The sequence below is a fragment of the Danio rerio genome, chromosome 7, assembly GCF_052040795.2.
Source record: "Danio rerio strain M-AB ecotype USA chromosome 7, GRCz13ab, whole genome shotgun sequence".
In the NCBI taxonomy this organism is placed as follows: Eukaryota; Metazoa; Chordata; class Actinopteri; order Cypriniformes; family Danionidae; genus Danio; species Danio rerio.
Window position 1 is genome coordinate 52,064,789 of NC_141027.1, and position 13,928 is coordinate 52,078,716.

Below are 13,928 nucleotides of genomic sequence, written 5' to 3' on the forward strand. Positions count from 1 at the left end.
AGAACTGTCAAAGTGCCAACGTTTAAAGATTAAACCATTAGGATAGAAATAAAACATCAGCAGATATTTTAATTGTTGTTTGCTGTTGTCATTTTCCTCACTTGTTTTTCTACTCCTGCCATTGGTCAGCTCTTTGCTTTCTGGGCCCAGTCTGGTAAATAGCATAGTAGATAGTATAAAGATAGTAAGGTCCCATCTGATTGGTCAGATTTTGATAACCAACCTATTTGTTAGGGCTGCACAATATATCGTTTCAGCATCAATATCGCAATGTGATCATTCGCAATAGTCATCCCTCAGGAAATTTGAGTGGAACTATAGCTGATAAGGAATCATATTGTTTAGTGACTGTGACATTTAACCTTAATAGAGTCAAATAGTGCTTGTTTGTTTTGTTTTTGAGGCCTATGATTGTAGGATTCCAGGTGCATTTAAATAATTTGTGTACAAGAAATAATAACAATTAACCTTTTATACAATGAAGACTATGTTTTTTGTTTTTGCTTACAGTTATACTTACAAAAAAAACGAAAAATCTGGCCAATAAAAGCATAACAATCAATATAAAATTATGAGTTCTTTCCAAATTGAGATATTCAAGACATCTGGTGAAACAATTATATTCATATCGCTATAAATATTGCAGAAAAACTAAATATTTCATTGTCAGATTTTTTCAATATCATGCTGCCCTACTATGCATGCAACACCTCAACCCAGCAGGCACACAACATCATAAAACGTTAATATCAGGTTAGATTTAGGTTATGACATCAGGTGACCGATATTCAAAGTCTAGTCAGCGTCTAAGGACAACGTTATTTTGATGTCCAATAACGACGTCAAATTACGTTGATATTTGGTTGATTTTAGGTTATGTTGGAAAGTGACCAAAATCCAACGTCTGATAGAGCTCATAGTGGTAACGTCCACAGAATGTCAAGGTGTAACATGATTAGACATTGATATTTGGTTGATTTTAGCTTGGACGTTGGACATTGACGTCGGCCTGACGTTGAGTTCAGACGTCAACCCGATTTTCATTTCCAAAATCCTAACTCCCCACGGTAGGGTACGTTGGGGTATAACATTAATATGGTGTCATGTTGACATCTTGTGCCTGCAGGGAATGCTTGGCACATAAAATAGCCTACATTTAATATATCACACCTCTTAATAGCTGTATATTGCATGTAGTCAGATTTGCATGTAGTATTATTGCGATAACGATCATTTTTCAATTAAAAACATCTGTGTTTTTGACCTGCAGGGTCTTCCAGGACAGGATGGTGCTCCAGGACCCAGAGGAATTCCAGGCTGTAATGGAACTAAAGTATGAAACACTACAAACAATCATTGAACAGACAATATAAGCTGAAAACCTAAAAAGTGCTAACAAACATAAACCTCTCTTCTTTGTCAGGGTGAAAGAGGATTCCCTGGAAATCCAGGTCGCTCAGGTTTAGATGGTCAACCAGTAAGTGCTACTTTTTGTCACATTTTTAAGTTGCAGGCATAGTATCTTCTTCTAAGGTGCTGTGTGTACGTTTTTGACTTTTAAAGATGCTTTGGTGAATGTTAAGTACTAAATGAACATACTTGTTTGTCTGTAAAACAATGTTAAATCAGTTAGTTTCTTTTAAAAGTAGGCCTATGTGTTTTGTGTCATAATGTCTTGTGTAACCCACCCACTGCTAGTTTACCCAATTATATTTGAACACCCTAGGTTGCCTTGGCGAGGAAAAAAAAGTGTATTTCACTTTAGTAATGAAAGATGCCTTTATATGCAGCATGGGGTGCAGCTAAAATGGCGTCCTCTGGAGGACAGTAGCAGCCTCAGAAATGTGACAGATTCAGTTGTAAAAATTCACATGAGGTGGATTTTTAATTGCCAACAATACAAATATTACAGATATAAACATTAGATGAGCAGCCTTAAGTGAAATGCTCCATGTCATCGATCTAACAACCTGCATTTGCGTCCTGTCGGAGGGTTCTGGGTGAAAAAAACGCTAATACCCATGTCAACCACAAGGTGTCACACCTGCATACTGCACATTTCAAGACGTGTTTGAATTATTCTTAAACTAATTCATACTTTCTTGTATCCACAGGGTCCACCAGGTCTTATAGGACAAAAAGCAAGTATTTAATTTCATAATAGACATATTTTCACTGTAGTGAGAAGATTTTGTTTATGCAAATCAGTTTGCAAATAACATCTATTTTCTCCTGCAGGGAGAACCTGGGGAAGTCATCGACATTAACCGCATTTCAGAAAATGGACTTCCAGGCTTTAATGGCTTTACAGGCAGAAGGGTGAGAATTTACAGATTAACAATAGCATTGGATATTTTCAGGTTATGGAAAAATTTATAAATGTTCAAGGCAAGACTTTCATATCTAGATTTAATAGATGCCTTTGTGAACATTAAACACATCTAAACAGTTTAATATCTTGTAAACTTTGACTATATCTTTCATAGTTTGAGAAGCTTGAAATATAAAATTTGCGAATACATCCATAATATTGTGTGTAACAGTCTGGTCATGATGTATATAGGGTGATCCCGGACCCCCAGGTCTTCAAGGGCCTATCGGTCCTCCTGGTCCAAAAGGGTTTGAGGTAAGACTCTTATTTCAGTATCACTCATACGTGCAGTTAAATATTTGGAAAGTAATCAAATAAACTCTACCATGCACTAGGCATGGGCCGGCATAAGATTCTGATGGTATGATAACCTTGGATAAAAATATCACAGGTTTCACAGTATCATGGTATTGTGGTTACTGCTCTAAAATTTATTATTTTTAAATGAATGGGTAAAAAACAAAAAAATTTTCACCTTTGAACACAATATATTAAATTTTTTTAAATATTTAAAATACTTTGAAGCAGTAAACATGTCAGACTTAAAAATTCAAATGAATCATTAAATCAGCTGTCTTCATTAGTTTCAAAAACGCAGATTTCTTTACCATTTAAAACAATATCTTTTGATATTCTTCCTGCTGTAGATAATGTTGTCCTAAAAATTTATATATATATATATATATATATATATATATATATATATATAAGAAATATTACACATACTTTAGGAATAGTATTACAGAAATTTTTAGCGGTTTTAAAACCTTGACTTTTCTAAACCGAGGTATACCTAGAAAATCTTTATTGTCTCATGCCTACCATGCACATTGTTTAAATAAATTGATTAAATTACACTTTATAGTTATACTAATACTTAAACATTTATACTAACTCTTTTTTTATATAATTCCGCTCTTTTCAGGGTCGCCCAGGCCCTCCTGGTCCACCGGGACCAAAAGTAAGTGCTAACAGAATTAAGTAATGTCAACTTTTACTTGTCTGAGATGGGTCTTAATGCTAATATTTGCCTTTTTCTTGAAGGGAAACATGGGATTGAATTTCCAAGGACCCAAAGGAGAGAAGGTACACAAATTGCTTTTTGCTTATAAAAGCTATTCCCTGGAACATCTATTACATTTTTCCTCCAAATCAGATTATTTAAATTTTTGTTTTTCCAGATTCGTAATTTTTTTTTGTACTTTGAAATTAAACAAAACTTAAAATTTCCTCATCATTATTTATTTGAGTTTCTCTCAATTGTTAAACAAAAAAGACGATATTTTTGAAGAATGCAGGTTGCTGGACCCATCGACTTCCATAGTAGTAAACAAAATTAAGGGTCAGTGACTTCAAGAAACCAGCATATTTCAAAATATCTTCTTTTGTGTTAACAGAGGAAAGAAACTCAAATAGGTTTTAAACAAATGATGGGTGAGTAGTTGATTTTTTGGGGGGTGAACTATCTCTTTAAATTTAACAGTTAAAATAAAGCCTTGTCCTCAAAAGACAATAATGTATTAAGATTATAACAATACAAATGTATAGGAACCCTACAACATATAATACCATTTATGTAATTAATTATTCAAGTTATTGCTTATTATTAATTAAGCAAGTTATTGTTTTTAAGAAGGACATTTTACTGTGCAATAGTAATATTGGTCTCATCTGATTATGGTTAAGAAGCTTTTTGTGAGTTTGTGTGTGCGTATGATATGTGGATAGTTTTTTAATGCTTTTGAGGAAAACTAATTTCGGGATGACCTGGTTGCTTGTTTACAACTTGTGTGAATTTGATCCGTTTATCTGTGTTTTGTTTATGCTAAATCACATGCCTGCTTTCAGACAGCCATATCAGGTTCTGAGCTGATATTTATGCTGTTAACTTTGAAAATCGTTGTGATTAATACCACTCACCATTCTCAGGTAGAGAATTTGGACATTGGCCAATGCTCTTTTACATTACATAGAGGTTAATTAGTTGGAACTGTTTTTAAGTGAATTTTCACAAACTAATTTCGAGAGGAGCACGTAATGTGATTGACTGCAGCTGGTCTCTCATCTACAATCATTAGTTGGCCAATCAGATTAATCCATACTCACTATAAGTAGCCTAGCAAAAAATTACTCCCTTATCTTCGTTTTCCGAAGAAACCCCCCATCCACCCCTTTCCTCCTTTACCACGGGGAGCTTTACATGCTCTATTGACCAGGTGGGAGCCTTGAGCTCAGGTATCTCCGAGCTCAGGGTTCTCTCCTGGGACAGCATGCCAAATCTGCAAATAGCATCAAGCAGTATCTATGTGTGAACTCTTGAAGTTCATAAAAGTTTGAAAACCAATTGAGTTTGAGTTAATGGTGAGTAAATTGAGGTTTGTAATGTATCTGTCCTTTTAAGCACTTGCTTTAAAAAAAGTACTTTATTTATTCACAGTGACATGCAGACTTCATGCTCGAATTGTCTTTTTGTGGACGCTGCACTCTAACTGTTTCCGTATTTTGTGATTTCCATTTATATACAGTTGTGAATTCTATTAAAGGATGTTGATATCTGCTCTGTCAACTGGAAAATTCAACTCTACATTTTTACAGAGTGACTTTTAATGACGTTTTAGTAGTTTGAGGCAAGATATTAAAGATATTTAAGAATTAATATATAGAGAACTAAGTTTGTAAAATAACAGAAAATGTAGTGTCAGCTTTTTTTTTTGCAACATAATATACAACACCAACCCAGACACTATATCACTTTAAAGTAAACTATATTAAACGTTTGCATAAAAGTCACTTATGGAATGGTTACTGGAAGGAAGATCAAGGTCTCAGAATGCAATTCAAAGCCTAAATAAGTGAGAGAAAAAAACATGAAAGCTGTCAATTTACAGATATTCATTACAGTGCAGTCCCTATTAATTAATGTTTACAGTACTATTATGTTATTTTTAGTCATTAATCAATCCAAAGTCTGCCAAATTCGATGACATTCTGAATTATAAAGCAGCTAATTCTGTATTTTGGGACTGACTTCTATTATTCCATCTGTATTTTTCATCTCACAAAAAATTAATAAATAAATAAATTGCACTAGGCAACACTCATCATTTTTATTTAAATTTTTTAATGGTATAGTTCACTCAAAAATGAACATTTGCCCACTATTTACTCACACTCAAGCGGTTTTAAACTTTTATTGACTTCTTTCTTTCTTTGAATATAAAGATATTCTCAGCCATTGACATCCATTGACATAGTAGAAACAAAAAAATTCTACGGAAGTTAATTCTTCAATGGGCTATATACCCAGCTGGTGTTTTTCAGCCAGTTGTAAACGTCCGGTGAAAGCTTAATTTGACTATTTTCGACTTCATAGGGTTCCTTTTACAACATCAGCATCTCAATGTAATTGAAATACATTCAGTTAAATAAACTTAAGCATTCGTTTAGTTGTTCAAGCTTAAAACAAGTTGATAAAGCATGTAAACTCTGTTTAAATACCATCAGTGGCAGCAAGCTTGCACAGACACTCCATTGCAAAATACTGGCATAAACTAAACTATCATATTTTAAAGACATGTTGGGGGGAAATGGAATTTAATGTTGTGCTTCTTGTCCGATCTGACCCACTTTACATCTTATATTATTCAGGCAGTGCAGATTACTGAGTTTTAAAGAAAACAGATGTTAAACCTGGCGATTTTGTAATAAAAATATTCACCAGAAGCTGTTGGGCTGGCTGTCTGAAAATTAAAAGTCTGTATGCGTACAGTTTACCTCATTCCAACATTCTTGAAAATATCTTCTTTTGTGTTCATCAAAGAAAAGAAACTCAAACTGATTTGGATCAAGTTTAAGATGAGTAAATGATGGCTGAATTTTAATTTTTGGGTGTGCTTATGTTTATGTTTGCAGGGTGACCGTGGATTAAAAGGACCTCCAGGGCCACCAGGGCAAGTTGGTGAAGTGTCAGGTTCACCAGATACAGTCATTCAACAAGGAGAAAAGGTATTCTTACCTCTTTGCTTCAATATGTTTTGACTCACAGCCCAAGGAAGTTTTTAAGCAATGATTTCTTTGTTTTTTGCCACACACACTGACAAACAGTAAAAATGTTTCTCAGTGGTTTCAGACTGCGAGTAACAACCTTTATTCATTCTGTTGGTTCTGAGATACATCAGCAAACGCACCAAAAAGTGAATTAAATCAGCTCAAATTGTTTGAACTTCATGCAGCATAAACCATTAATCACTTAGTTCAAAAGAAAAGACAGGGCTGTGTAAGCTAAGGCCAATGCACTTTACTGGAGCAATCATTTACATCACCAATCAACAGCACAGTTTATTACAGAGTTGTCTGGTTGGAAAAAAAACACCTATCATTTAAATTAGCAGCTATTACCATGACTTTACTATAGAAGCATTTACAAAACCATTTTCAGAAAAGTTACATGTATATCAAATGTTTGAATACTGTTCATTTGTTAAATATTTTAAAGCATTAATGATATAATTACTACATTTTTACTAAGTTACTCAGTCCTTGGTTAATTATATTTGTACTTAACTTTTTTTGTTCATAGCAAATGTCATAAAACAAATTTAGGCTTCTCTTTTACTGTGGTAGTGGTAATTGTTGCTATTGTGGTTGTAGATTTTTACAAATTGTGCTGTTTTATGTTCCCAGCAAGCATTTTTTGTTTTTAAAAGATGCCTAATAGATGTCTAAACATAGTAGCCTGGCCTAAAACAAGGCTAAACTTGGGCTGTCAGTGAAAATCTAATAGACGTCTAAAAATCAACCAAAAATTAGAGTAGTCATCAAATGAACAGAAATGAATGACTACACATATAAAGTTTGTCTAATCGCTCCATTTGACCACTAGTCTAGTTCTGGGCTGTTCTTAGTTGTCTGTTAGATTTTCACTGACAGCCCAAGTTTAGCCTTGTTTTAGCCAAGCTCTCTACGTTTAGATGTCTATTACACGTCTGTTAACCACAGAATTGTTTGCTGATTGTCTTTAGCCCTGGAGTGGCACTGCATGCAAGCGGAAATGTACATATAAATATAATTAATTTTGTGTGTGTGTGTGTGTGTGTGTCTGTGTGTGTGTGTGTGTGTGTGTGTGTGTGTGTGTGTGTGTGTGTGTGTGTGTGTGTGTGTGTGTGTGTGTGTGTGTGTCTTTTAATAGGGTGATCGTGGCATACCTGGAGATACTGGTTTCCCAGGGCCCCCTGGACCCCCTGTATGTATCTTTAGTTCTGTTCCAATTTCATTAATACACAAAATGTCCCATTTTGGTGTCCACATCAAATATAATTGGCAAAGTGATTTTGTATACCTAAAAAAACATGCTAAATATAAGTTTCTGCTTTCATGTTTTAAATAATTGTGGTTAAAAAATGCCTTTGTCGGTCAGTGTGACCTTTTGATTATGCATGGCATAAATATGAAATAAATAAATGATAAATAATGTAATAAATCATTATAAATGAAATAACATTCTGGCTTCTGCTAATTAAAATATGTAAAAAAGCTATTATGCTGCAGTTTAATAAACAAAAGTCCTGACCGGAATATAGTGAAACACTGTTAAAAGATGCTTTAAAAGTCAAAGAATGTTTATCAAGAGAGTTTATCTCTGAGATATCTCCTGTTTTATAATATAATTTCTTTAATATTTGTCTTTTTAAGCACAGTGGTCATGTTAAGGGTTTTTATTTCGACACATTTGAAAACAAGGTCACACATTCATCTACTTTGTGTGCTGATGAATGGGAAAAGTGATGCAGTCTGCGTTCATCTCTTTCTTTTTAATTTGATCTAAATGCATGTTTTATAGCCTTTTTGCCCAATTGGCATATTAAAAAAATGAACATTTCAATGAAAATATCAGATAGACATCAGTCTAAAGCAGGGGTTTCCAAACTTTTTTGTATGAGGGGCCAAAAACTAAATATCATTGAGAGGTGTGGGCTGAAGATACTGTAAATATACTGTAAAAAACTATTTTACATTAAAGTTGCCATGGCTAATTTCCTAATTGAATAAAAAACTTACTTAAAATTGCAACTGATGCAGTATAAGTTTTTAAATGATAACTTATTGCAATAAAAGCAAAAAAATCACATTTATAACACAGTGGAGTTCAATGCTGAATACACTAGTCAAGCAAAATCTTTCTTTGCCTTGATTTGTCCTCATCTGTCGGGTGACAGTATGTACATTTAAACTAAATCTGACTAATTTGCACCATTTAATTAAATTCAATTTAATTTTATTTAGCTTTTTATAATAAACAAAAAGGTTACATTAGATTTGAATTGACAATCTCTAAACCATCTCTATCATACTCCCTCTCTTCCCAGATGGGATGGTGGGCCAAATCAAAGGTTAACATGGGCCAACTTTGGCCCGCAGGCTTGGTTTGGGCATCTCTGGTCTAAACTAATAAACACAACTGCTGATAACCTAATAATAATAGCATTGTTTTTATAACGCTATCCTGAGTTTGTAAAAGAGATATATATTCCTTTAAAGTCTAGATTATATGCATGATTATATGTGAGGCTATATACAGTAGAAACTTAATGTGAACTTAATTTAATTTTATTTTTTGATTCCAAGTTTTGTTTTGCATTTGGCCCCCCTTAGCTCAAATGTCAATCATGCATATGGATATTTTTGTTCTGTTTGTAAAAAAAACAATAATTTTTTTCTGTAAAAGGGTCCACAAGGAGGTCAGAAAGGAGAGAAAGGAGAACCTGGCGAGGCTGGAAAGAGGGTAAGTTGAAGCCCACTGAAACTCCCAATACTCATTTAGATTTTAGGAGTTTTAAAAATAATTTTTAGAATTTTTCAGAAATAGTTTTTTTTTTACTCGCAGTTGAACTCTTCAGTACTTGGTGTAAAAACATGATTTCTAAAATTTATTTATTTATTTATTTTTGCAATTGTACTCGTCAATGCACAATATAAACAAAAAAAAAAACATTAATCTCAACTATATAAAGTGTCTGGTTTTCCAAACAAACTCTTACAAACATGTTATGGTGTTAATGCTGTGATATATTTATTTTTTTAAAGGGAAAACCTGGCAAAGATGGTGAACCAGGTCTTCTTGGATATCCGGTAAGCTGTCACTAATGGATACTATTTACTTCATTAAACCAGAAAGTCTCATTGTGATTTAAAATCTTGGTTACACTTCACAATAAGGTTGCAATTAGTTAATACATTTACTAACATGAACAAACAATACATTTAATTCAGTGTTTGATAATGTTAGATAATGTTCACGGCCTTGTTTTAGTGACTTCAAAATTTACGTTTTTCACTAACCACGCATAAACGTTTCTTTCTCAAAAACACAAACACATACAAACATGCTGCTCAGGTATTATTGTAGCCCAGCTTGTGCTGTTTACAGTGTTATCACACTTTAGCCATAAATATGTTTTTAAGATACTGAAAAAAAAACACAAATGTCAGTGCATGTCAAAACTTCTCCAGAGCCCCAAAACACCCTCAGACCCCTGAGGGTTAACATAAGTTAATGAAAATACAGTTGTTTGTTGTTAGTTCATGTGAACGGTGCATTAACTAATGTTAACAAGCTTGAATTTGGATTTTATTAATGCATTAGTAAATGTTGAACTATGATTAATATTTGCAATACAAGTGTCGTTCATACTTAGTCCATCTTAGTAAATAAATTAACCAATGAAACCTTATTGTAAAGTGTTACCAAAATGTCTTTTACAAGACAAGCAAGCAAGGAAGCAACTATTAAGTAAGAGCATTTTAAAACAAAACAACAAGTACATATTTACAGCAAGATTTAAACATGTTCTCAATGAAACAATCACTAGTCTCCTTTAACACTTTCTCTTTAAAATGCGTTTCAGTTTACAAATTTAGACACAAATTTATCAAATTTTAGCGACTCATTTTTTGGAATTATTCCATGCCCATAATGCATACTGTATTGCAAAAATGCAGTATTTTTCTGTTCCATTTAAATTCAAGGTACACTAAAACTTGAAGACATTTTTTTCTTTTCTCTCCATTTATAGATTAGACTTTTAGATTAAATTTAACGTTAATGTATGTTAATTACGCATGTACAAGTACAAAGCAACGAAATGCAGTTTAGGTCTAACTAGGAGTGCAATAGTGCAGGATATATGTATAAGTTATAAGTGAAGTTTATCTATAAACTAATTTCGAGAGGATCACATGTTTATGATTGCTTGCAGTCGGCCCCGCATTATTCAATTTATGATTCACCAATCAACATATAACAGCATATAACAGCAATCTTCATTTTGAAGAATCCCCCCCTTCCACCCCTACTTCTCCTCCTTTTCTAGATGGGTGGCACGGTGGCCCAGTTGTTAGCACTGTTGCCTGACTGCAAGAACGTCACTGGTTCTAGTCCTTACCAAGCCAGCCGACATTTCTGTGCAGAGTGTACACGTTCTCCCCGTGTTCACGTGGGAATCCCCCGGGTTTTCCAGTTTCCTCCCACCGTCAAAAACCATGCAACCTAAGTTAATTGACTAATCCAAATTGGCACCATAGACATGCTTCTAGTGAATAGTTATCTCTTAAGCAATCACTATCTGTTTATTAGCTACTACAGCGGTGGAATTCTTGAGATCTACCTGAGCTCAAACTCCCTTCTTGCCTTGCAAACGGGAGCGAGCCACGGGTACGAGGATCATATGAGCTCAGGACTCTGTCCCGGGACAGCATGCCAAACAAGCTTTATAAACAATCATCAGCTAAGTGTGAACTCTTGAAAGTGCAATCATAGAAAGAACTATGGGTAATATTTACAGATGGATGTACTATCAACATTTTATACAGGTTGAATTAGCTATGAACAGAGATTTACAATAGATGGTACAGGGGGTACTTACTATTCAAGATGAATTAGTGCAACAAAGTGAAATGAATATGTGCAAATATTAAATAGTGCAGTGTTAATGGAGTGTATACATTATGGGGAGAGTGAGGGGGTGTATGAGGGGGACAAAAGAGTCAGAGTTCTAAAGGCACAGTGTTTTTTTCTGGATGTCCTCAATGACTGAAAGTGGGGTCCAGGTGACGCGTTGGGCAGTTTTCACCACCGGCTGCAGTGCCTTACGCTCAGCAACAGAGCAGCTTCCATACCAGGCTGTGATGCAGTTGGTCAGGATGCTGTCTATTGCGCAGCGATAGAAGTCCACCAAGACGGCTGAGGATAGCTCGTTCCTCTTAAGTTGCCTTTAGAAAAAAAGGTGCTGGTGAGCCATCTTGACCAGGCTGGAGGTGGTCAAGACAGGTCCTTTGAGATGTGGTTCCCCAAGAACTTAAAGGATGAGACAGGCTCAGCAGCTATGCCATTGATGTGAATAGGATCATGTGAGCCTATTCATCCCCTCCTGACGTCCACAAAAAGCTATTCGATCTTAGTGATGCTTAGCTAGAGATGTCTAACTCAGCATCTTTTATAAAATAGGTTGTGTTTTTGCATTTTTAATGAAACACTGTTAAAATGGGTGTAAATGAGTCGTGCAGATCCATCTGTAAACTTTTGTTGGTTTGAGATGTAGTGAATAACTGACATAATTCAATAACAGCAAAGGGCTAATGCAGGTGAGACTAAATACTTCAGTTCTGAGACAGGCACGATTTACCAATGGCAGACATAATCCAAGAGGGCTAGACTAAAGAGTCATCTGAAAAACAGGCTTAAGTTTGAATGAGGTGCTAACAAATCCAAAATTATAAAAAATAAGAGAGAAAACCAAAAACATGAGCAAAATGCCAAATAGAGAAATTATGTCTAGGCTAGTCTCAGAGTTTGCACAAGGAGATTAGGACTGGAACTGGTAAGCAAAGCTATCGATACATGCAATATTTGGCCCAGAATGGTTTAAGAGTCACAGTTTGGTAGCCCCTGATTGGCTACAGGTATGTGCAAAGGAGCATGGTAGGGGTAGTTCAATTAATCATAGTCTGTGTAGTGTGAGGGATAGAGTAATTTCAGGACATAGTAGCACATATTTCAGGAACAACATTCCAATCAGCCAGTCAGATTTAAAGCATAATTTTACAGTTTATCTTATGTTTAGGCTTACTGTTAGGGTTGTGTGCTTCACATCACTGTTATACCCTTACCCTTATCATATACTGTTATACTGATTAATCCCTTCTGGTTTTGGCAAAAATTTACTGTTAAAGGTAGTTATAAGGTACATTTGGATTTGGATGTAATCCAGGAATGATGTTCTAGAATCAACCTAGATGTTAATCCAGGATCACATCTTACTTGGCAGAATCACACCCACCATAGTGTGAGAGTCTGTAGTGATAATGGGTGACCTCTGCTTGTGAGTAAACATAAGAACATGGCTGAGATTCGTTTCAAACATAATGAAGCATGGTATACTGAATCAAGGTCTGTTAAATTAGAGCAGGTCGTGTGCACATGTAATGTATCACCATAATAAAGCACAATTTCACAGGTTGCCTCTACAAGTTTCATTTTGGCATTTAAAGTAAAACTATCTTCTATTTATTGCAGTTCATGACGCTGCTGATATATTTTATTGCAATTGTCATCTTTCTTTTACAGGGTGATAAAGGAGACCAAGGGCCTCCTGGTCTGCCTGGACGAGATGGTTTTAGAGTAAGTACTGAACATTTCTTAATTCAACCCTGGACAAGCTGAGCATTCATGAAAACCTAGTTCGCTCACTGATTGTTTTGTCGTTTTAAATTAGCTTAAAATCATACACATTCTTTTATTAACACTTTTAGGGTGAGAAAGGTGATCAAGGGCCACCTGGACCTCCCTCCTACCGGGTATGTTGAATATTTTTCAGTTTTATTTTGTGATCTACAGTATATATATATACAACAGTTCTGTCTGGTTCTCAAATATGATTGGCTGATAGCTGTGCGATATTCTGCAATATCAGAACTCCTACAGCCTTTGTGTTTTACTCCGCCCACTTACAGCCAGCAAAAAACAGACACTACAGATCTAAAGTTTAAAAGATACTTGCATAACTGTTTTAACTGTCAGCTTATGATTTGTATCCAATGTGGAAGAAAGTAGTTCCACATACAAAAGGGTTTTTGAAATTCTCCATGTTTGATTTTGTTTTTATATACACAATTATGCCGTCAAACTGTTGTATAAACGCAATATCACACTCGTAGCAGTGCGATATGGCTGTATATCGGCACTGGCGGGGGGCACTAAGGCACTCGGCCTGCGGCCTCGTGCCATCGCACGCCTCCCATATATATATAAACATTGATTTGTTTAGTATTAAACTAAACCTTTTTGTTCCAAGGGTGATCAGTTCACAGGTGTAGGTGGAATAGGACCAAAAGGAGACCGTGGTGATCCAGGACCCTCTGGTATTAAAGGAGACAGAGGACTACCAGGTATTTACTACTCAAGTTTAAAAGGAATACTCCACTTTCCATTTTACAATTCACCTAGGGTTGAACAGTTTTAAACAAGTTTTACATTTCTTAATCCGTTTAGCTGATGTCCAGG

General features: G+C 35.0%; 1 protein-coding gene across 3 annotated transcripts in view; it reads left to right on the top strand.

Annotated features, from left to right (window-relative positions):
• col4a5 (collagen, type IV, alpha 5 (Alport syndrome)) overlaps window positions 1-13,928 on the top strand; it is a 97,806-nt gene that overhangs the window by 48,971 nt on the left and 34,907 nt on the right. For 2 of the 3 annotated variants that reach the window (XM_087258825.1, NM_001123230.1), the window contains 14 exon segments: window positions 1,271-1,333; window positions 1,424-1,477; window positions 2,115-2,145; window positions 2,243-2,319; window positions 2,564-2,626; window positions 3,297-3,332; window positions 3,416-3,457; window positions 6,284-6,376; window positions 7,560-7,613; window positions 9,096-9,152; window positions 9,455-9,499; window positions 12,993-13,046; window positions 13,178-13,222; window positions 13,720-13,813. In XM_087258825.1, the coding sequence (XP_087114951.1) occupies window positions 1,271-1,333; window positions 1,424-1,477; window positions 2,115-2,145; window positions 2,243-2,319; window positions 2,564-2,626; window positions 3,297-3,332; window positions 3,416-3,457; window positions 6,284-6,376; window positions 7,560-7,613; window positions 9,096-9,152; window positions 9,455-9,499; window positions 12,993-13,046; window positions 13,178-13,222; window positions 13,720-13,813 (808 nt within the window). 3 annotated transcript variants of the gene reach the window in all.